Source organism: Garra rufa, chromosome 19 (genome assembly GCF_049309525.1).
Source record: "Garra rufa chromosome 19, GarRuf1.0, whole genome shotgun sequence".
Taxonomy (NCBI): Eukaryota; Metazoa; Chordata; class Actinopteri; order Cypriniformes; family Cyprinidae; genus Garra; species Garra rufa.
The window spans coordinates 26,373,350-26,398,453 of NC_133379.1; the positions used below are offsets into that span (position 1 = coordinate 26,373,350).

The 25,104-nt window shown below is 35.8% G+C and overlaps 2 protein-coding genes across 2 annotated transcripts; one reads left to right on the forward strand and one right to left on the reverse strand.

The window, feature by feature from the left end:
- The first annotated feature begins 281 nt into the window (after window positions 1-281).
- Window positions 282-1,786, forward strand: rxfp3 (relaxin family peptide receptor 3). The gene has a single exon (XM_073825057.1). It carries the CDS (start codon window positions 517-519, stop codon window positions 1,753-1,755), a length of 1,239 nt encoding a protein of 412 aa, XP_073681158.1. The 5' UTR covers window positions 282-516; the 3' UTR covers window positions 1,756-1,786.
- A 2,936-nt stretch (window positions 1,787-4,722) lies between these two features.
- slc45a2 (solute carrier family 45 member 2) lies at window positions 4,723-23,870 on the reverse strand. The gene is made up of 7 exons (XM_073824638.1): window positions 22,821-23,870; window positions 20,585-20,761; window positions 15,780-16,126; window positions 10,392-10,535; window positions 7,411-7,534; window positions 6,821-7,026; window positions 4,723-4,980 (listed from the first exon to the last, which is right to left on the reverse strand). Exons 1-7 carry the CDS (start codon window positions 23,269-23,271, stop codon window positions 4,765-4,767), a joined length of 1,665 nt encoding a protein of 554 aa, XP_073680739.1. The 5' UTR covers window positions 23,272-23,870; the 3' UTR covers window positions 4,723-4,764.
- Between the last annotated feature and the right edge of the window lie 1,234 nt (window positions 23,871-25,104).

Consider the following 25,104-nt stretch of genomic DNA (forward strand, 5'->3'; position numbering starts at 1 on the left):
TCGAAACCTAATAGCCATTAAGACAATTCCCTCGTGTGACAATTAACTCCGTCTCCTGCTCAAAGAGTGCTTTAAAACTCAATACGGTGAATCAATTTAAGCCATTAAAATGTTAATTGCCGAATTTATCAATTTCTTCACTCTATTCAGAGCACCGCATCACAAGGAGCACCACTCCGTGTGCTGCGTAAAAGCGCACGCCATCCAATCCATTGACACTTGGCTCTATAAAAACGCAGAGAGCTGTTAGAGCGAGGGAAGCCACGCACAGGCAACAGATTTGTGCGATAAATATTATTAAAATGCGGTTAAATACCCACCACAGTTTGATTTATTTACACTGATCCAAAAGATCTCCTTGGTCTTAAATAACACCGTTGCCATGTACGCGCAAAGACGTTTTTGTCTGAACCCTAAGATGGTAATGACAAAGAGTGGAGACAAGAAAAGTTGCAATGATAAGATTCATGTGTGAGCAACTCGACCAGGATGGAAAAATTATACTAGAAACGAGCAATGCAAAAGACTTTCGAGATGCAAGACGAGAGCACCGAGTACGCGTCTGGGAGTCTCCCGTTAAGCGAATACAACACGAGCTTCACAGAGAATAGGACTAATTTCTCCTGGAGTGACTTTCAAGATCTCGCCGATTTGGATAAACACGATTTCCTGGGAGACGGATCCGCGGTCCTGAGAATAATCATCTCTGTCATTTACTCGATTGTGTGCGCACTGGGTTTAATAGGAAACATCCTCGTCCTGTATCTCATGAAGTCCAAACAAGCATGGAAGAAGTCTTCTATCAACCTATTCGTGACCAGTTTGGCGGTCACAGACTTTCAGTTCGTTTTGACACTTCCCTTTTGGGCTGTGGAAAACGCTATGGATTTCACTTGGCTCTTTGGGAAGGCGATGTGTAAGATAGTTTCTTACGTTACGGCTACGAACATGTACGCCAGCGTGTTTTTCCTCACGGCTATGAGCGTGGCGAGATACTGCTCCGTGGCTTCGGCGTTAAAAAGTAGGAGACGCCGGTTGCGTTTCCCCGCGAAGTGGATGACTATAGTCATTTGGATAGCAGCGGTCGGTGCCGCTCTGCCAAACGCGATATTTTCAACAACCGCCACGGTGTCTAATGAGGAACTGTGTCTGGTGAAATTTCCCGACAGGAGCGGGGACGCGCAATTTTGGCTTGGTTTATATCACGCGCAAAAAGTACTTTTAGGGTTCCTTATTCCCTTCGGAATAATCACAATCTGTTACCTGCTTCTCCTGCGCTTCATAACGAACAAAAACGTGAACACCTCCAGCGCTAAACGGAGGTCAAAAGTGACTAAATCTGTGACTATCGTCGTTTTGTCTTTTTTCCTGTGCTGGCTGCCGAATCAGGCGTTAACAGCGTGGGGGATCTTAATAAAACTCAACGTGGTGCACTTCAGTTATGAATATTACACCACGCAAGTGTATATTTTCCCAGTCACAGTATGTTTGGCGCATTCAAACAGTTGTCTCAACCCCATTCTGTACTGTCTGATGAGAAGGGAATTCAGAAAAGCGTTGAAAAAGCTGTTTTGGCAAATCACATCGCCTTCTGTGACAAACATGAGACCGTTTACCGCCTCCACGAAGCCCGAGCAAGAAGATCACGGTCCCGCACTGGTTCCGCTCAGTCCCGCGGAGCCCGCGCTTATTTTTTATCCTCCGGGGGCTGTAATGTATAACGGCAGAAACGACCTTCTGCCTAACAGTACATAACGAGAAGTTGCTCGTGATAAGAAATGTTTCAGACTCATGCTGCCTTCATGTGCTATCGTAATTATGGTAAATACCAAAATCCGACATCGAAATTGCACATGAACACCCACTCACGTTGTAATTTCCACTGGAAAGCTCGAAATTTTTTATGATACCCGAGTTGCCGAGATGGGATAAACTTTGACCTTTCAACATGGCGGACAGCAACGAAACTATACTGAAGGGTAAACATTGCATGATGTTAAAAGTAAAAAAACGTATATAGGCTATATAAAATATATATAATTATATAGGCTTATATAAAAACTTATGTAGGCTAGCGAAAACAGAACCATTAGTTAGTATTGTCTTTAAAACAACTATACTATTCATGATCAATAAGATATACAGCCTATCATTTAACGTTTGCGTTTTGATCTTCCTGTAGCAGATGCATTAGGGAGTTTATAACCGTTTTAAAACTTTTACCCAAGTAGCATGTGAGGACAAATTTCGAGTCCGCCATGTTTCTCTTCACTACGACAACAAAAGCACATGAACACGACACACTGGTAATTTCCACTTCACAAGTGGAAAGCATCATCTTTCCCATATCACATGAAGGCAGCATCAGACAATAATGGCTAATTTATTAGTTTTCAACATTACGTTTTTTTCACCGCCAACTAAAAGCAAAGAAAGAAGTTCCGGCCTGGAACACCTTGTGGAAGTGGAAGGGAGCCTCCGCATTTAAAACGTTTCTTAATTACGCCGTTCTGATCCGTTTCGGGTTTTAAATTGTCACCCTCTCACTAGTGACAACTCCTTTCCAAGCGGGAGGAAAAAGCTCAGTATTTCAGGCTAAAATGGAATTTCGCTCCCTTTTTAATTTAAACTCTGCATTGCTCATATACTCTAATCTGGAACTGTGAAAACAGTTCCAGATTAGAATCTAAATCTAATTAAAAAATGTTTGTATAAGTATTCATTATAATACTTGACAGACTTTTCACAGAGCACAATGTGAAGTCTTATAATTTAATAATGTATCTTGGTTTACAAATTAAAAAATACATTTGCATTGTTGTTGATTTTTATTTATTTAGAACATGTCCACAATATCTGATATATCCACCTTTTCCAGCCATTAGTAAATTTTATTGGTCTGGCTTCCGATCTCATCCGCAACCAGCTATTTTTAGCTGTACAAAACAGCTTGTTTTGCTGCTTGATATTGCAAATTGGTGAGTGTTATCATCTTATGTATTATCTTAATTATAATTATTATAATTATGGATAACACCACCTGCATAAAAACATTGTCCTATTTAAATAAATAAATAAACATTACCAGTTAAATATTTTTGAACAGTATGATTTTAAATGTTTTTTTAAAGTATCTTCTTCTTTCATATACTACCAGTCAAAAGTTTTTGAACAGTAAGATTTTTAAAAATCCCAAGTACAGCAAAAACTGTAAAATTGTGACCCTGGACCACAAAACCAGTCATAAGGTTAAATTTTACAAAACTGAGATGTATACATCATATGAAAGCTCAATAAATAAGCTTTCTATTGATATATGGTTTGTTAGGATAGGATGATATTTGGCCGAGATACAACTATTTGAAGATCTGGAATCTGAGGGTGCAAAAAAATCAAAATACTGAGAAAATCACCTTTAAAGTTGTCCAAATTGAGCTCTTAACAATGCATATTACTAATCAAAAATTACATTTTGATATGTTTATAGTAGGAATTTTACAAAAAATCTTCATGGAACATGATCTTTACTTAATATCCTAATGATTTTTGGCATAAAAGAAAAATCAATAATTTTGACCCATACAATGTATTTTTGGCTATTACTACAAATATACCCCAGCGACTTAAGACTGGTTTTGTGGTCCAGGGTCACAATTGTGAAATATTTTTACTATTTAAAATAGCTATTTTCTAATTGGAATATATTTTAAAATGTAATTTATTCCTGTGATTTCAAAACCAAATTTGTATCATCATTTGCTGCTCAGAAAAAAACAATTGTGTTGAAAACAGCTGAGTAGAATTTTTTCAGGTTTCTTTGATAAATAGAAAGCTCAGAAGAACAGCATTTACCTGAAATAGGAATATTCTGTAAGATTATAAATGTCACCTTTGATCAATTTAAAGCATCCTTGCTAAAGAAAAGTATTATTGTCTAGAATTACATCTCCAAGCTTTTGAATAGTATAATGTATAGAGTTTACAAAAGCTTTTTATTTCAGATAAATGTTGATCTTTGGATCTTTCTATTCATCAAAAATTCCTGAAAGAAAGTACCCAACCGTTTTAAATATTGCTAATAATAATGATAATAATAATAAAATGTTTCTTGAACAGCAAATCAGCATGTTAGAATGATTTCTAAAGGATGTGACACTAAAGACTTGAGTAATGATGCTGATAATTTCACTTTGATCACAGGAATAAATTACATTTTAAAATATATTCAAATAGAGAACAGTTATTCTAAAAAATAAAAATATTTCAAAATTTTACTGTTTTTGCTGTACTGTGGATCAAATAAATGCAGGCTTAGTGAGCAGAAGAGACGTGTTTAAAAACATTAAAAATCTTTGACTGGTATAAAGGCATAAATGAAATAATTACAAGTTGAAACACTTCACACCTGAGGCAGTTCATTGGTTATCACTGAAATAAAGTAAATCCGAATTGTTTACTTCCTGTGATTGTTTTGTTTAAAGTACTCTTTCCCTCAAAAACAATTCACCTTAAAACAGGAATTAACTTTCAGAAACAAAACATCCAAACCTTTCAATTTTGTCAACTGTTCTTTAAGTACATATCATTTCTCTTTCAGCTTGACTGATGATGAAGGTTGTTGTTTTAAAATGTGACATGTGAATTGGAGTGCACAGATAAAGACTTGATGGAATCAGCGAACAGTCAAGCAGAACAGTAGTCTGGCACAGTAGATGAACCATATAAAATAGAGAAAGGGTGTTTATTTGAGGCTTAATCTGTACATCACATAAAGACAGCAATAAAGAGGCAGCCAATTAGGGATACTGATGAAGCAGAAAGAACCACTACAATCACACTGCCTGCTAGATTGACCAGGGCTCCAAGACCAGCTCCCACTATGACCTGAGCAAGCTGCACCATGCAGGTAAGAGCTGCGCAGTCCATGCCAGTGCCACGGCCCTCCAGAGCTGGTTCATCGCTGCCCAATTTCCTTTGCTCCTATTACAAGAGAGACACTTTGCATGAGAAAAAAAGCTATAAATCCTTGACTAAATTTTCCACATTGACCTAAAACATTGTATCAGAAAATATCTATACAGCATTACAAAAAGAAAATCGCTAGAGATTTTTCTATCATCTGAAGATCTGAAGTTACATATAATGAACTGTGGATTCCAGGAAGCCTCGCAGAGAGTATTGTTTGCTCTTTGATAGTTCTAAGACAGCATGTTCACAAACTTCTAAGCAATTTTCTCGATTTTTGAACCAACACAACAGTGAGAACAATTCAAAGGCAAGTAACCTGTCAAGTTGCCTTTGCAGGATTTAAACAACATTTTAATTAGAATTCAGTCTCAGTTTGAGGGAAGGATTTAGATTTGTAATTACATTTTCTGTTTCCTTGCAACTTCATTAATGCTTCAGATATCTCAGGGATTTTAGACAAGAGGCCAAATAAAGTGAAAAATCAATGTTTAAAACAACCGAAGCACTATCTTGAGTTAATGTTCTTTGAAAACATCTCCTTAGGTCAGTGTGTGCCTCAATCAGATAAATTATATATGCTATATATATATATATATATATATAGCAAAAGTTTTTGAATAGTTTTAATAGAAGTTTCTTCTGCTCACCAAGCCTGCATTTATTTGATCCAAAGTACAGCAAAAACAGCAAAACTGTGAAATATTTTTACTATTTAAAATAACAATTTTCTATGTGAATATATTTTTAAATGTAATTTATTCCTGTGATTTCAAAGCTGAATTTTTAACACCATTACTTCAGTCACATGATCCTTCAAGAAATCATTATAATATTCTGATTTGCTGCTCAAAAAACATTTATTATTATTATGTTGAAAAGTGTGAGTAGAATTTTTTTAGGTTTCTTTGAAGAATAAAATGTTTAGAAGAACAGCATTTATCTGAAATAAAAATATTTTGTAACATTATAAATGTATTTATCAATATATCAATTTAAAGCATCCTTGCTAAATACAAGTATTATTTTTATATTTTTTTTCCCCAAAAAATTATACAGACTCCAAGCTTTTGAATGGTATAGTGTGTAATGTTACAAAAGCTTTTTATTTCAGATAAATGCTGATCTTTGGATCTTTCTATTCATCAAAGAATCCTGAAAAATGTACTCAACTGTTTTAAATATTGATAATAATAATGATAATAAAAATGTTGCTTGAACAGCAAGTCAGCATATTAGAAAGATTTCTGAAGGTTCATGTGACGCTGAAGGCTGGAGCAATGATGCTGAAAATTTAGCTTTGATCACAGGAATAAATAACATTTTAAAACATATTCAAATAAAAATCAGGTATTTTAAATAGTAAAAACATTTCACAATTTTACTGCTTTTGCTGTATTTTGGATCAAATAAATGCAGGCTTGGTGAGCAGAAGAGAATTCTTTAAAAATCATTAAAAATCTTATTGTAGTGTATATATATGTACAGGCCCTACAAAAGCAATCTAATGTAATAATTTCAATTCAAATCATCATTTATCAATATCAGAGTTTTATTTACTTAAAGTATCACTGTAATAAGTAAAATAATGTTCAGTAAGATCACAAAATAAACACGCTCAGGATGATAAAAGTCTTGCCATCTTCATATAAGGGTCCTGATTATCCTGTCAGGGTTATATATGACTAGCTGAATGTACACTAGCCCTTACTGACAGGCTTTGAAAGACACAACTGGAAGCAAGCTTGGCATCTTTGCTGAATGAAATTATTAACTTCTTTTTAAAAAAGTACAGTTTCTTGTTTATAAATATATAAAACTGTCAATATACTGTTAGACTGTTTGTATCACTGACCTCTTCAGCCTTGTGGTACTCTGAGATGAGGTTGAATGGGATGGTGTAGAGAGTGCTGGACATGACTCCAAACACACAGCACAGCGTCAACGTGGCCACAATGTTTGGAAACAGGCCGATCAGACCGGTTCCCAAACCAAACACAAAGTAGCCTAGAAAGTACAGTCCCTTCAGGCCAATATATGGCAGGAGCAGCCTCTGCACATCTGGATGGACACATATGGAAACCATATAAACAGACTGCAACAATGGCCTTCAATACAGAACAAATGTTGAATTGAATGAATAGCAAACACAGATTAACTGATCAAACTTTTTCACATTATTGATAAAACGTTTTCACCAAAATGGCCTTTTCAGTGACATAAGACTGGAAGCCCTAATTAGAATGACGGGTTGTTGAAAGGAACTGTGATTCTCTCTTCAAAACAGATTAATAACTCTGAAAAATTGACTGAACTGACTTGGAAGGGCCGTGTATTATCAAACTGTAATTGAACAGTCTTCTTTTGTCTGGCTGCATTAAGAAAGTGCAGATTTAATGAAGTCAGAAAGAATGAACAGTTGAAATAGGATTCAATATTACTCACATGAATAGAGCGCAGAGGAGACAGCGTTAATGCACAGGCCCCAGCAGCCCACTTCAACCCCTCTCTCATATGTCGCATAGGAGGTGGAATTGTGTTCAGCATATGGGTTCCCCTTGTATACAATCTAAAATGAATACACAGACCTCATGGACATTACATAAGATACAGCACGTGACAGCATCACATCCTAGGTGATCCGTTGTCAAATGAGGTAAAAACACTAAGTACAGAGCTAGAACCTCTCGACAGGTGTCCCTCCATCCATTATGCTCTTCAAGTGAAGTACAGGAACATCACAAAGGCTTTTTTCTCTATTCAGACACCACATGGAAATTCAAAGCACATTATCCTCTGCTCCGCTGTGATCTTGTGGGTTGGTTTTAAGGCTACTGAGAGTTTTATAACTCTTACCTTAAACTAGCTTTCGATAAGGTTCACAAGTCAAAAACTCACAGTCATAAGGTTCATACAGGTTTCTCTAAAGATTCTTAAAAGATGGAGACATCTTTTTTATTTAACTTTACCAATTGTTACTGCCATCTCACAGTGAAGATCTAATCATATTCTCATCCAGCAAGTTAAGTTTATCTCTTTTTTACTGCATCAGTGATAAAATGGCCAGTTATTGACCTGAATGTTTTTCCACTTTGTTGAGGTCAGCAAAACAACTTTCTATACACACTGACTGCCTACAAGGAGACTCACTCATTTATCTCAATTCAGCACTCAACAAACTAGTTCTGCGAGGGAAAATAAGAAAGAAGTGGCTACCATTTAACCACAAATCAATGCATCTATTGATCTATTTTTCAGGTTCATAATGCTACTCTTTCAGGAGTACTGTAATTAAATCTAATGGCTTGGTAAATGAATAAAGATGGATGTTAGAGATATGATAATAAGTTTATCATTTATTTATTTATATCACATAAATGCAGCCTTGGTGAGCAAAAGAGACTGCTATTTTAAAAAAAAAATTTCAAAGTCTTACAATCTTACAATGATTAAAGGAAAACCTTAGTATTAAGACTTGTATGGGTTGACATGACATAAATTAAGTCTCCTACAGAAAACCCATGAGAGATTTACGTTATTTTAAAAAGCCACATCGTTTTATTCATATTTAAGACTAGGATGGCATCTAGCATTTCTTGTCTCTGCCGTTTGTAAGCTCTTTCAGTAGTTCAAAGGCATTACGGCTAAAGTGGAGAGAACAAAGACGCAGGTCTTTAGGAAGTTTTATTTGTCCACAGTCATCTTCCCATGCTTTTCTCCTCTTTTTATCACTAGGAAAGCAGTGAAGACTTACATTGCTTCTCTTGTTGCCCTTAGAATTGAAAATTGCAGCCAAAAGCCACACAATGTGGCATCGTATCAGTATTTTATTTTCTGAGAAAAATAGCAACAGGTGGCTCCAGTAGCTCACCAAGTGCAACCATTTGACGTCATCGAAAAATTGATGACGACCATAGTCCAAAATATGAATTAAACTTAAAAGTTTCATGGGTTTTCTACTGCATTTCAGTAAGAGACATCATTTACATTATATTAAGCCATACAAGTCTGAAAGTGCCCCTATTATGGGTTTTTGAAAATGCAGCCTTGATGAGCAAAAGAGACTGCTGTTTTTATTGTTTTTTACTTGTTAAAATGTTTAAAGGGAACCCCGGGTATTAAGACTTGTATGGCTTAATATAGCGTAAATTAATGTCTCTTGAAATATGTCGTAGAAAACCCATGAAAGATTTACTTTATTTTAAAAAATCCATTGTTTTAATTTATATTTTGGACTACAATGGGCACCATTATTTCGGTGATGTGAAATAGTTGCACTCTGTGAGCTACTGGTGCTATATGATGCTATTTTTAACACAACACAACTTGGAATACGCATTTCGGAAAATAAAATACTGATGCGATGACCACAGCTACTGAAAGGCTTACAGGTAATGGATATAAGCAGCTTAAACCAAAAGCCGTACCATCGATTTTTCCTTACAATGAGTCTAAACGCCCATGGATATCGAGTAAAATCCTCACTGAAAAAAATCCTTCAGTGGCTTTGGTGCCATGACAAGTGCCAGTAAGTTTACATTTTTCCAGGATGGCATCTAGCATTTCTTGTCTCTGCCGTTTGTAAGCTCTTTCCGTAGTTGTGGTCTACTAAAAGTCTTATAGGCATCAGGGCTGAAGTGGAAAGAACAAAGACGCGGGTCTTTAGGAAGTTTTAGTCATCCCCAGGCATCTTCCCATTCTTTTGTCCTCTTTTTATTGCTAGAAAAGCAGTGAAGACTTACATCGCTTCTCTTGTTGCCCTTCATCTCAAAATTACATCCAAAAAAACGCACAATGTGGCATTATATCAGTATTTTATTTTCCAAGTAGTGTTGTGGTAAAAATAGCAACAGGTAACGTCAGTAGCTCACAGAGTGCAACCATTTAACGTCATCGAAATGATGACACCCCCCATAGTCCAAAACATGAATAAAACAATGTGGATTTTTTTTAATAACGTAAATCTTTCATTGGTTTTCTACTACATATTTCAGTAAGAGATGGTAGTTGTCTAGCATTTTTGCCTACAAACTGTCAGTTGGTACACTCTTAAAATTAAGGTGCTTTAAAAGGTTCTTCCCAGCGATGCCATAGAAGAACCATTTTCGGTTTCACAAAGAACCATTCAGTCAAAGGTTCTTTAAAGAACCATTTGTTTCTTACTTTTTTATAATCTGAAGAACCTTTCGCCACAAAGAAGTTTTTTTGAAACAGAAAGGTTCTTCAGATGTTAAAGGTTCTTTATGGAACTATTTAAACAAAAAAGGTTCTTCCATGGGTTTTTGAAGCACCTTTATTTTTAAGAGTGTATGTCAAGGATTTCAGTTGAAGGAGTGTCAGCATATGTATTTTCTGTCTATTCTGAGCCCTCTCTTTAAATATAAGCTGTGCAAATAAAGCACAACTCGAATTCCTCATTCACTCACCTGCCCCATGAAGTCAGTGAAGAAGAGCATGTTGCACAGGAAGGCCGTCCAGCCTAACAGATGACTCACACACAGACAGCGGTAATGGCTGGGCATGCTAATCATAGCTGACAGTAGAGATTTCAGGGTCATTCTCTTCTGTACCTGAAACACAGTTATGCACGCAGGCTAATATCATCTACTGATCGGTTCAAAAACTCTAAGCCAGGAACACTTGCCAGTGAATATTTAAGAATATGCCCATTTAAAGGATTAGTTCACTTGCAAAATAAAAAAAATCCTGACAATTCACCCCTATGTCATTCAAGATAGTCACGTCTTTCTTTCTTTCTTTCATTTGAAAAGAAATTAAGGTTTTTGAGGAAAACAATCCAGGATTTGTCTCTATATAGTGGACTTCAATGGGGATTGACAGGTTGAAGGTTCAAATTATAGTTTGCAAGTTGCAATTTGGACTTTCAAACCGCTGGGCTAGATGGAGAAAAATCTGAAATGGTTTCCTGAATATCCCATGAATATCTTGGATGACAAGGGGCGAGTAAATTATCAGGATATCTGCATTCTGAAAGTGAACTAATCCTTTAACAAACCAAGCTTTATTCAGTGAGCTATGATACAGTATAACACATGAATGATCGGGTTTTCACAAACTGTCAACTTCATGCAGTACGAAGGTCTTACAGTTGTCTCTTCACATTATACTAGGATACAAGAATGTATATTTAAATAAACTGACATACTTTGAAGGTTGGTCTAACCAGTTCTTTGACAATATAGGCTGAGGAAACGTTAATATGGATGTGATATGTTATTTAAGACAATGTTAATAACCACAAAGGGTTGTTTTGATTACTGCGATCACATCACTAGTGATGGGGATCTCTCTAAATAAAGCCATTTTCTTCTGTTGCTAAATTCGAATCACTGATGGAAAAAATATATATTGGCTGGGCAATGGTGTGAAATGAATGAATTAATCCTCTTATGAACAGAAATGTGATTTGTTAAAGGTTTTTTAATGAATATGGAGGTAAAGTCAGAAACTCATTACTAAAACGATCTCTCCTGAGTTTGGAAATTTTCACTCAAAAAATGTGTGAAATTACACTAGTACAGATACTAGCATAATATACAGTGCCCTCCACTAATATTGGCACCCTTGGAAAATATGACCAAGGGTGGCTGTGAAAATAAATTTGCATAGTTTATTCTTTAGATTTTTCTTTAAAAAAAAATCACATAAATCTAAACTTTTATTGAAATAAAACAATTGATAAGGGGGGGGGGGGGTCTCATTATGAAATAAATGTTTTTCTCTAGTTCAGGTTGGCCACAAATATTGGCACCCAATTATTTCAATGTCCTTTTCCCAAAATAACAGCTCTGATTTTGATGTTTGTTTTGGATCATTGTTCTGATGGAAGATCCACAGCCCATATAAGATTTCTAACAGAGGCAGTCAGGTTCAGATTTTTTATCCATTGATATTTGACAGAATCCACAAAGCCATGTATCTGAACAAGATGTCCAGGACCTCCAGCTGAAAAATAGGCCCACAACATTAAAGACCCAGCAGTATTTTTAACCGTGGGCATGAGGTACTTTTTATCCCTGTTTGCACCAAACCCATCTGTTGGGTTTGTTGCCAAAAAGCTCATTTTTTTAGTTTCTGACGGGTTTGTTGCCAAAAAGCTCATTTTTTAGTTTTACCTGACCATAGAAGCCAGTCCTGTTTGAAGTTACAGTCATGTCTGACAACTGAATATGCTGGAGTTTGTTTTTGGATGAGCTGAGTAGGGGCTGTTTGATCATTTTATTTTAGGCTTTCTGACCCCAAGACTCAACAATTCTCTGCAATTCTCCAACTGTGATCCTTGGAGAGTCTTTGGCCCCTCAAAGTCTCCTCCTCTCCGTGTATTAGGATGATATAGACATATGTCCTCTTCCAGGCAGATTTGTAACATCTTTAGTTGATTGGAACTTCTTAATAATTGCCCTGATGGTGGAAAAGGGGATTTTCAATGCGTAAGCTCTTTTCTTACAGCCACTTTCTAGTTTGTGAAGCTTAACAAACTGGTTCTGCACATCAGAACTACATTCTTTGGTTTTACTCTTTGTAATGGATGATTAAGATAATTTTGCCTTTGTGTTCCTTATATTAATAATCCTGTGGAACAGAAAGTCATGGCTGGACAATTTTATAATCCTAGCCACCCTGGTTAGCTTAAAAAAAAGGAATATTAATAGGAATATACTTCAGAGATATTTTACTTAGACAAATTTCTAGGTGTGCCAATAATTGTGGCCAACCTGAACTAGAGAAAAACATTTATTTCATAATGAGATTTTCCCCCCAGTTTCCATCATTTTACTTCAATGAAAGGTTAGAATTTTGTGAATTTTTTGAACGAAAGATCTAAAGTATAAATGATGCAGATTTATTTTCACAGCCACCTTTGCTCATATTTACCGAGGGTGCCAACATTAGTGGAGGCACTGTATTATTATCATTATACAGAAGAGAAGAAATGGTTGAATAAAGTCATTATTTTTGTTTTCTTTAAGGACAAAAAGTCTCGTAGCTTCATAAAATTTTGGTTGAACCACTAATGTCACAGATTATTTTAATGATATCCTTACTACCTTTCTGGGCCTTGAATGTGTCAGTTGCGTTGCTGTCAATGCAGGGTCAGAAAGCTCTTGGATTTCATCGAAAATATCTTAATTTGTGTTCTAAAGAAGAACGAAAGCCTTACAGGTTCAGAACAACATGAGGGTGAGTAATTAATGACAGAATTTTCATTTTTGGTTGAACTATTGCTTTAAAAAAAGCCAAAATTAAACTTTGTCAACCTCAGATTTCTCGCTTTGCATCTTCGTTTAGCCTGTTGTACTGATTTAGTGTTTCATTCGAGACCTTTATCAGCCTAATTAAGCAGGTGTTCTATCTGTCATCCTGTGAAATAAGTCTTCCATCACTGCTGTACACAAGAACAAGAACTATATGTTCTGAACATTTTGTCTAAGAGCAGCGTTTGCAGTGTTTGGTGCAATAGAACTGTTTCTCAGGGACAGATGGCAGATTATGTGAGGTTTGTAGCAGGTTAATGATTGCGAGACTCAGTCGGGGTTTAGACTGACAGGATTAGTGAGATTTACAGTTCCTTTTACCTTAGTGGCATTACCAATTTGATATGAGCATTAAATAAAAAGTAAAGTTTGATCAAAGTTACTAAAGTGTATAATATTTTGACCCTATATTCTGATTAATACAGCATCAGTAATCTTAAAGTAATCATAAAATCAGCTTATATATGCATAATTTCAGTTAATACTGATATATAGATAAAAGCAGTGTTTAATTACTGCTGTTATTTTGACATTTTCTGCATGAATAGAAAGCACAATGACAGATGGCAATAACTTGAATTCAGGTGGTAAACACAGCTAAATCTGGGAAAGCATTTTACAGATCTAAAAATGAGCTGCATTAAAGCATTACTTAGCGTGACTCACTAGCATGACAAACTGCAGTCTAAGTTAAGGACCACAGCTGAGGTTTCACAAAGTGTGTGCACAATGTTTATGATTCAAAAGGAGCAATTGAATGGTCATCTGAAACAGGATTTGAGACACTCTAATGGTGATGTAAGAGTCTAGGGTCCAAAAGTTTGAAATATGTGGTTTACAATATCTAAAAAAAATATTTTGCACTATTTTGGGTCATTAATTAAGTAAATATTCTCGTACAGACAATAATATGTTCTTGCTTCCATGGAAAAACAAGATGCTTTTTGCATCATCATTATTATTATTATATATTTTTTGTGTAATAATAATAATAATCATACATATTAAACTGGTAAAGAATCATTATTATTTAAACAGTATCAATAACAACATTTTATTTTCAATATTTTATTATTATTATTTATTTATTTATTATTATTATTATAATTAAATTAAATGCATGTACTCTTATACAGACAATAAGATGTTCATGCCTTCTTTGGAAAAACAAGATGCTCTTTGCATTATTGTTTTTTCAATATTATTATTGTTATTATTTCTTAATAATATTATTAAAATTTTCAATAATTCAATATGTATGTATTCTTATACAGACAAAAATATGTTCTTGCATTTCATTTATTTAATATTAATAATAATAAAAAAAACATTAATTATAAATAATAAAAGAATATTACAATACGATAAAATATATTCAACTTTTAAAGGATTATTATTATTGTAAACAGTAACAACAACATTTTATTAAAAAAATTATATTATTATTGTTGTTATTGTTATTATTATTATTGTTATTTATAAATTATTAATTATTATTATTATTCACATTTTAATTTAATTAAGTAAATGCCTGTACTTTTACACAGACAATAAGATATTCTGGCTTCAATGGAAAAACAAGATGTTGTTTAATAATAATAATAATAATAATAATAATAACAAAAATAATAAATATTACACTTTTCAAGGATTATTATTATTACTATTATAAACAGTAACAATTCTTTTATTTTTTTAAATACAATATTTTCAGTACTTTATCATTATAATTATTCTTATTATTCAAATGATCATTAATAAGCAAATGTATGTACTCTTATACAGACATTATTATTATAATTATTTTTATTAATATTATTTTATTTTTTATTTGTATAATAATACTACATATTAAACTTTTAAAGGATTATTATTAATTATTATAACAATCAGTAACAATAACAACAATATTTTGTTATTTTTAATACTTAATAATAATAATAATTATTATTATATTTATTCACATTTTAATTAATAAATGGGTAAATGTATGTACTCTTATACATACAATAAAAAATGGTTTATTACTACTATTATTATCATATTTATTTGTATGATAAAAATGATAATAATAATACATTAAACTTTTAAAGGATTAATATTATTATTATGAACAGTAACACCATTTTATTTTCAATATTTCATAATCATTATTGCTACTATTATTATTACATTGGATTTTTGTAATTGTTTTTTTTGTACTTAATGATCTAATTATATAGTGTGAATGTTGAGAGCCATGTCAATTTTTCACACCTCATAATTAAGTTACACACAATATGGCCATAATGAGTAATTATAATGTCATCTAATCACCACAAAGACCACTTAACATGCCATTATTTCTTGTATTTCTAAATAAGGAATTGTTTCTGTGAAAGGCATGACTATCCAGCCTAATTACAGCTCACAAATGACCATGAGCTGATGCTCCATGGTCTGAAACAGGTCATTAAAATGTGAGAGGAAATTGGGTGCAGACTGAAGCCAAGAATAAAAGCCACATGAAAGAGATTCAAGGTAACACAAATGACCAACCTCACTGTTAGGCTGCTTGGCACTGGGTGTGACTGCATTGGCTTCACTCAGCACAGAAAACGAGCGCTGCCTCATTTCAGGCAGAGGTGGTGGCTCTTTGTAGACCGTGCCATAGCCGTTATGATGTGGGTCTTCTAGGAGCAGTGAGGTGACTGGACAAGAGTCTGAACTGTGATCTTTCATCAGTGGTTTCTCTGGGATGCTGAAGAGGTGCATGGTGAGAAAAATGCCCCAGGTCAGTGACGAGAAAAAATAGATAACTTGGTATTCTGAACCCAGTACGACTCCAAGCGCAGAGTGACCCCAGTCCATGGCTCCAATCAGGTATCCACAGGCTCCACCTAGACCTGCAAGGAAGCACAGCAGATTGCTTTGAAAAGTCAAACTCAGAAAATCAAACGCAATTCAAAGTTTCAGCGGGGTGTGCTGTTTGTACAAATCAAAATGCCTCTCCAAAAGGAAGATAGAGCACTAAATTTAACAAGTGTTGTTCTTGTTTCAGGAAGGAATGAAAATAGATTAGCTCTGGTTACGCCAATTACAACTGTGACCTTTATAATGGAATAACATGCATGAGGCAAAATTATTATTTTATCTATAAATAATACATTTTCTGCAGTAGTGATAAAGTAAAAAAAAAAAACGCTAAAAAAAATCTTTCATGCCGTTATATATAAAACCAATGTTTTGTCACATTAAAGGTAGTTCATAAGTTCACCCAAAAGTTATTTTTTATATATTGGTGCACAAAAAGTATTCTCATAGCTTCATAATATGATGGATGAACCACTGATGTGACAAGGACTATTTTAACAATGTCCTTACTCACTTTCTGGGCCTTGAACGTAGTGGTTGCATTGTCTATGCAGGGTCAGAAAGCTCTTGAATTTCATCAAAAACATCTTAGTTTGAAGATGACGAAGGTCTTACAGGGTTTGGAACGACATGAAGGTGAGTAATTAATGACAGAATTTAAATTTTTGGGTGAACTATCCCTTTAAGTAATAGTTTTATCAATATCTGACAATGCGGACAAAAGATGTCAGACATCATGCAACTGTACAACATTTAAAAGATAGATTTTTCAAATGTACCTCTTTCTATAGCAGTATTTTTTAAGGCAATTTTTACACTTAATTTAAAGAACATTCTAGTGAGTAATTATCAGTAGCTGTTTCCATCACCCTGTTTTTATGTGCATTTTGAAGCATCACATCAGTAACGAGTGATGGAAATGCCACATTTAGAATAAAACTTCCATTAATGCGCAAAAAAGTTGAGCATCAATTCATGAAGAGATACCATACCAGTTACAAGTATGGAGTACCACAAGGTTCAGTACTAGGACCGTAATTTTTACGCTTTACATGTTACCCTTGGGAGATATCATTAGGAAACATGATGTTAGCTCTATTAACTCTATTAGTTAGCTCTATATTTCTTTGTGGCCTGACAAAACATACCAATTTAAAAAGGAATGCATAGTTGATATAAAAAACGAAATGACTAGCAATTTACTACTGTTCATTTCTGAAAAAACAGAGGTGTTAATTATTGGGCCAAAAACCTCTGCATGTAATGACCTAGAACACTGTCTAACACTCAATGGCTGCTCTGTCAATTCTTTGTCATCAGTTAGAACCCTAGGTGTGCTATTTGGCAGCTATCTTTTCTTCGAAAGCCACATTTCTAGCATTTGTAAAACCGCATTTTTCCATCTCAAAAATATATCTAAATTACAACCTATGCTCTCAAAGGCAAATGCAGAAATGTTAATTCATGCCCTGAATGGTTTAGCACCTCAATATTTGAGCGAGCTCTTATTGCATTATAGTCATTCACATCTGCTACAATCTCAAAACTCTTAGCAAACACTATTTCGACACACTATTTGCCTGTTAATACTGTAAAGCTGCATTGACACAATCTGCATTGTAAAAAGCGCTATACAGTGAGAAAAAAAATTATTGATTTTGTACGTTTGCCCACTGACAAAGAAATGGTCAGTCTATAATTTTAATGGTAGGTTTATTTGAATAGTGAGAGACAGAATAACAACAACAAGAAATCCATAAAAACGCATTTCAAAAAAGTTATAAATACATTTGCATTTTAATGAGTGAAAGTATTTGATCCCCTATCATTCAGCAAGATTTCTGGCTCCCAGGTGTGTATTATACAGGTAAGGAGCTGAGATTAGAGCACCATCTAAAAAGGGAAACTCTCCACCATGACCAAGACCAAAGAGCTTTCCAAGGATGTCAGGGACAAGATTGTAGACCTACACAAAGCTGGAATGGGCTACAAGACCATCGCCAAGCAGCTTGGTGAGAAGGTGACAATTACAATTATTCGCAAATGGAAGATACACAATATAACTGTCAATCTCCCTCGGTCTGAGGCTCCATGCAAAATCTCACCTTGTGGAGTTTTAATGATCATGAGAACGGTGAGGAATCAGCCCAGAACTACACGGGAGGATCTTGTCAATGATCTCAAGGCAGCTGAGACTATGGTCACCAAGAAAACAATTGGTAACACACTATGCCGTGAAGACCGAAATCCTGCAGCGCCCGCAAGGTCCCCCTGCTCAAGAAAGCACATGTACAGGCCCGTCTGAAGTTTGCCAGTAAACATCTGAATAATTCAGAGAACTGGGTGAAAGTGTTACGGCCAGATGAGACCAAAATTGAGCTCTTTGGCATCAACTCAACTTGCCGTGTTTGGAGGAGTAGGAATGCTGCCTATGACCCCAAGAACACCATCTCCTCCGTCAAACATGACGGTGGAAACATTATGCTTTAGGGGTGTTTTTCTGCTAAGGGGACAGAACAACTGCCCCACATCTAAGGGACAATGGACGGGGCACTGAAAATGAGTTGTGGATGGGTATTTCAGCATGACAATGACCCAAAACACACGGACAAGGCAACAAATGAGTGGCTCAAAAAGAAGCACATTAAGGTCCTTGAGTGGCCTAGTCAGTCTCTAGGCTTTAATCCCATTGAAAATCTGTGAAGGGATCTGAATTTGCCAAACGTCAGCCTCTCTCACTGTTTAATAAACCTACTATTAAAATTATAGACTGATAATTTCTTCCTCAGTGGGCAAATGTACAAAATCAGCATGGGATCAAATAATTTTTTCTATAAAAGGTTATGCACAATTACACACACACACACACACACACACACACACACACACACACACACACACACACACACCCCTGAGCCACAGTAGCGATCCAGTCATGTGGCTCTGAAGCTCTCAGCTCCAACCCGTGATCTCTGCACATGACTGGGCCTGTTTGGATTAGGATACTCTGAGCGCACACAGACGCCTCTGGTGCCCGAGTGCCACAAGCAGACCGACACAAAATCACTGCCAAGTTTTACTACAAATGGATAATAGTCCTTAGGAAGTTCGTAAAAGCAATTTTTAGAGTGTTTTTCTTTCTTTCTCATTTTCAAAGATAATTGTGCGTAAATATAACATTAAATCATTTATAACAATAGCATCTGGGTAATTGAATATCTTCACTTTGTTTGATTCATTAATACAAAAAGCCTTCCACATTTATCAAAAAACAGTGAGTGAAAACACACAAGTGTCTTTTGTGGTGTAGATGTTATTCACACGAGACTCAAAGCACACATGTCTCTAGTAGCCTGAGCCTGACTAAGATGTTGTTTTCACACTTTCTTCTGAAGAGATTAAGACTGTGATGTCTTAGGATGGCTTTTTTCCTTTCCAGGCCATGAAACACACAGGGGGGAAAAATCCTCCAAAGACATTAAGATTTTGACCTGTAAGCAACCCAGATTTTACCGAGAGTTTAAAAGACACAAAAGCAGGTGTTTTCTGATGTCTTGCTAACACAACCGAATCCCCAAAAGGCATTACCGCTGCTGTTCAGACAGCAGAATGTTTGGTTACAACAGTAATACGGCACCAAAGCGCCCTACCGAGTCCGACCATGTTACAGATGGTGAAAGAGGAAACGGCTGTTGCCATAGTGCTAACCAATTTCACATAAGTACAGTACTTGGAATTCAGTTCAAATAGTATACTTGTAAGCTTTCAAAAAAGCTCCTAGAAGAAACAGTTTGAAACAAATGCTGTCAGTCAGCTTCGCATTGCAGAACGATCTGTAAGCTACTGGTTCCTGTAGAGGTAATTGCAGAGAAGCATGTGCATCTTAAAAATTGCACATCAACAAAATAATGGGTTTTTCCTAAAGAACTGACAGGATCAAAATGGCAAAAGCAAAAATATGTATCAGAAATATACCGGCCATAGAAGTACCTGGAAATGTATCTTAATGGCACAGAACTGGATGGCACTTAGATATAATAAGTGCAAAAAATAATCAGTTTTATGAGTTACATTGCTACAATCAACTGTGAAGGAACTCATGACACTAACGAAAGACAAATTAAAACAGTAATGGAAATAAACTCTGCAGTTATTCACAACTGCACAAAAATTATTAATAGAGCTATATGTATGTCAAACTGGCTTTATGGCAATGTACAATGTTTCAGAACATCTCCACAGCAACAGAAGAGCAAGGTACAGAAAGAAGTTACTTATGTAATCGTCAAGGTAACTACACAACTATTAACAAGACAAATGGAATTTTTCTCATGTACAAAAGCCATTTCTTCTGCTAAATTCAGCTAAAAACAAGTCTGTCTTGTTTTGCAAAGAAATTTACATTAATTCAATGCACTTTGAAACATTAATAAAGGCATTTTCATTATAAGAAAACAAGGCAAACTAATCATTCATTTGTTGTTTCTTACCTGTAAGTAAAGCATGATAATGAAGCCCTCTCTCTTTATCCCGATGGGAACACACGTCAAACAAATAGGCTTTAATGGGTCCGTCAATGAAGTCCGCCGCAAAGTCAAACATCACCACTCCAAACATGACCACTACAATCGCCCATGTTCTTTTAACATTTCTGTCCTCTAGTACAGCTGGAGGAGAGAAACAATCATGGTTATTCAAAAGCACATCATTCATTGAATAGGGATGTAACGATTCACTCAACTTGACTTGAATTGAATTCACCATACTAATTTCATTACAGATTTGCATAAAACTTTTCCACATTTTATAAATATCGATTTAAAAAACTGTTGCGAAATGACGGCATTTCCATTAACTGACGTAGGAATCTATCTTTACAGAAGCAGCACGGAAAGCCACTTCTGGGAGGCTTCTAAAACTGAAACGAGCCGCAGCGCACCTGGTATAAACACAAGCATTGTCTAGAGTGGCCGTGATCAGCTCCGCAGATTTGTGCAGGTTAAATAATGTGTTATCCAAGCGGAAACATATGAGGTGTTTTTTTTTTTTTGAGGTTATAGTACATTAGAGAATGATAATGTGACTTATGTACGCAAAAAGCCCATTGCAGTTCTGTGAAATATTCCTTTTTTTGAAATGCCTGAGAAATCACCTCATGCAAGTGTAAAAACTTGTATAGGATATATGGGAGTTTTTTTCCCCCCCGAAATTAACGTGTTTCCATTAGGCGCATTTTCAATTCGCAATTTTAATTTGTGCAATTTCAAGGGTAATGGAAACGCAGCTATTGTGTCGAGATATGCGATTTTGACACCTCAAATCTTGTTGTGTTGTTCCAGCCTGGAACTATGCTCGCTGTGCGTTTCCCTATATATTAACTGTATAGCTAATAGTTGTATTAAATGAATAAGGAAATTATAGTGCTTTGAATGTATTAAGTAATGTTTAATTTTGTTCGTTTTGCTGTCTGGAAATGTAAAGAAAAAATACCGTTTTGCTTGGAATTCGTTTTTAATCCCTGGTTTTAAACAAGCATATACATGAGATAATTTATATATTATTGCTTGAATAAATATTTAAAAATAGTGCTAGAAATTTTATAATTAAGGAAATTAAACAGACCTAGGCATTTGAAAAGACATAGTGAAATGTGTCTAATAATTCCAAAAAGAAAGAGAAGCATTGGACATAAATAATCAAAATATTCGAGACATTTATTAGGAATACCATTTTCTTAACAATTAAGATGCTGCATGTGTTTATCCACATGTGCGTCTCTCCCCCGACTTTCCCAACAAAAATCCCACCCCCTCTCAGAAAATACATAAAACTGACATTACTGAGCTATATGCGTTTAAAAGTAGCCTATTAAAATGGTACAATGGCATTGCTCAGTTCAACGTGTTGGGAAATCGGGCATTTTGTTCCGCGTCAGCATTTATTCAACAGTTAATAACACACTCAGCATTCAAAAGGTAAATATTATTCAGCCAATAAAGTGTAGGTCTATGTATTTCATAGAAAATTGTGTCTAGTACTGTATAAATTACAAAGGTTTAATTCGCATCTTTATTTCAAACGACCCGACCGACCGCGACCCGAATATCATTAAAAATATTTTTGGATGACTCGTAACCGCGGGTAACCGCAGGCACCCGCTCATTTTGGATCAACCTGCGCATCACTGGTAGACTGCCCTAATGCTGTCCAGTGTCCAGCTGTGTTATATTCCCATTTAATTCCACACAACTATTTTTAAACCATATTTCCTTTGGGTAATAAAAAAGCTATTTGATATAATGTGGAAAAACACAGCAGGGCAGAAAACCAATTGTAACCATTATTTATAATTATTTGCTATAAATATAGTTCCTATATTTGCTTACCCTTCCTTCATTGGTCATTATTTCCTTTTTTAAGCTCTAACCTACCAACATTCTTAATGGTCAAAGAATAGCAGATACAAATTGCCAACTTGCTAAATTGCAGTTGCTTTAACTACCAACCTAGACACATGTAGCTCCAGACTCAATTCGGAGGACCAGCTCCAATCCTAATTTAACACATCTGAACCAGCTAATCAAGTCTTACTAAGTATACTTGAAACTTCCAGGCAGGTGTTCTGAGGAAAGTTGGAGCTAAACTCTGCAGGACACTAGCCCTCAAGGACTGAGTTTGGGCACCCCTGATCTAGACAGATCCATCATTTACTTAGGCTGCACCTACCTGATGTGACCGCATCTCCATTTAGAAATAAAGTCAGACCCACTAACATCATAATTCCAAGTAAGAGTATGTATGGTCGCCTTCGGCCCCATGGGGACCTACAGTAGTCGCTTGCCGAACCGATGACAGGCTGTAGGATGAAACCCAAAATAGGGCTGATGAGCCACACCAGGCTGTACAGGCGTTTTGGGAGTCCAACGCTCAGCAACACCGGCGTGACAAACGCCGCCTCAACGGCATAGCAGAATTCCCTTCCAAACATGACCATGCCGTGCATGATAAGCCTTCCTCTGGAGCGCTTCGGAGGCTCCACTGCTCCAAACACAGCTGGTTCCATGCAGTCCAAATAGTCTTCTTTCGGTCCTGAGTCCACCGGGTAGTGCTCCACGGATGCGAGCGGGCTGTCCGGTGCGGAGAACCTGCGAGGCTGGTCCTCGGTTAGGAGAGTCATGGTTCTCGGTCTTGAAACTATTAATTCTTACTGCATAGCTGAGCGGTAAACCTCAAAACTAGTATTTACAATGTCAGCTGAGCTGAGAAGAAAAGGAGGTGGTTGTCTGGCTGGGATCAAGGGAGTAAGCCTCGCTTTTTTTCTTGGTTTTTGTTGCCAAAGCCCGTTGGTTGTAAGCACGTGACAGAGATTTTGAGCAGTGGATGTTCTTCTCTTGCTCCTACTGGGTTACAACAGCTTTGAAAAGTTTAGAACCAACAATTCATAGACAGTGTAACAGCAAGTAGCTATCAGATAAAAAGGACAGTAGAGCATTTGGGAAAATGTAAATGTTAGAAAAATGTTATTGGAGATCTAACAAGCATTCTTTTGTAAGTCTTGAATGGCAGGATGGCCTATTAGGTAAATCAAGTGACATACCATGTGATTGCTCGGCAGACAGCTTCAAGGGGGTTGGAAAAAAATAAGGGAATTTGTTTATTGCCGAGTCAAACACACAACTCTACGCAAATGCTCCCTCTCCATTCATACGACTAACCCCTGCTGCTTTGGTTTACTCAACTCTGTCATGAGACATTCACCGAGTCTCTTCAAAAATCATGTGAGCTTCTCACGGAACATCATCCACTCTCTCTCAGACTAAATCTATAGAGGTCAAGCTGAGAATCACAGGGAACCGGTCAGATGGTGCCACATGGATTAAAATGCCACATTCCACACATATCTCTACGTAAATGAGAATCGATTTCAGGCTAGAGTAGTTTTGAAATATTTGTATGCAGCTCATTCTTTGAGTCTATTATTAGTATTTGATTCAGAATGTTATCAAAAGAAGTATCTTATCACAATCTTCAAGCATGAATAAATGTGTCTTGATCTATACAATCTCTTTTCTAAATGTGCAAATCGACTGCTGTTCAAAAGTTAATTAAACAGAAAATAATGCTTTTGAGAAAGGGTGCATTAAATTGATTAAAAGTGGCAGGAGAGACTTTTATAATGTTACAAAGGATATTTCATGTATAATTAATTATTACATTGTTCTTTTTGAAAACATGTATCCTGGTTTCAACACTCTCAAATAGATGTGTTAATTTTTAACACATTGTTTGTGTTATGTCTATTTTAGCACATTTTGTGTTACTTTGTGTTAAATGTGTTAAAAACGAAAAAGCAAAAAGAAAATATCCAACACAGTGTGTCCAACACAATATGTGTTAAATATCAGCCAATCACATTGCTGCTTGCCTCACTTCATGAGCCGTTATTCTACTGAGACAAGCAAATTTCCTCGTGCTTCAAGTTTTCATCGATCGTCAGGACATAACTTCGATGTGTGAAGGTAAGAAATGTTTGTATTTGCCATTATACATTTTTAAAATGTGTTTTGTGATCGTTTGGAGACGGTCGAGGGGCATTTGGCACATATACAGTTGTGGACAAAAGTTTTGACAAAGTTTGCTGCTAAACTGCTTTTAGATCTTTGTTTCAGTTGTTTCTGTGATGTACTGAAATATAATTACAAGCACTTCATACGTTTCAAAGGCTTTTATCGACAATTACATGACATTTATGCAGAGTCAGCATATATATATATATATGGCGGTAATACCGCATATCGCGCCACTGAGCCACTCAAAATTACCGCAAGGGAAATTCCTTAACCGCGACAGCCCTACTGGAGGGTGAGTAAATAATGGGCTAATTTTCATTTTTTGGTGAGCTAACCCTTTCAGCTTTAAAAAGGGAAAGTTGTCACCTCATTGCTGTGAAATATAATGTAGCTTTTAGTAGTAAAGCTACTGTATTAATAAAATTCACAAGGCAGGGGTT

Excerpts from the sequence above, each read along its gene's own strand:
- rxfp3 (XM_073825057.1), top strand. The coding sequence starts at position 517 with ATGCAAAAGACTTTCGAGATGCAAGACGAGAGCACCGAGTACGCGTCT.
- slc45a2 (XM_073824638.1), bottom strand. The coding sequence starts at position 23,271 with ATGACTCTCCTAACCGAGGACCAGCCTCGCAGGTTCTCCGCACCGGAC. Across the intron at positions 20,762-22,820 it reads TGGAGATGCGGTCACATCAG|CTGTACTAGAGGACAGAAAT; the intron begins GTAGGTGCAGCC and ends TCTCTCCTCCAG. Across the intron at positions 4,981-6,820 it reads AGTACCACAAGGCTGAAGAG|GAGCAAAGGAAATTGGGCAG; the intron begins GTCAGTGATACA and ends CTCTTGTAATAG.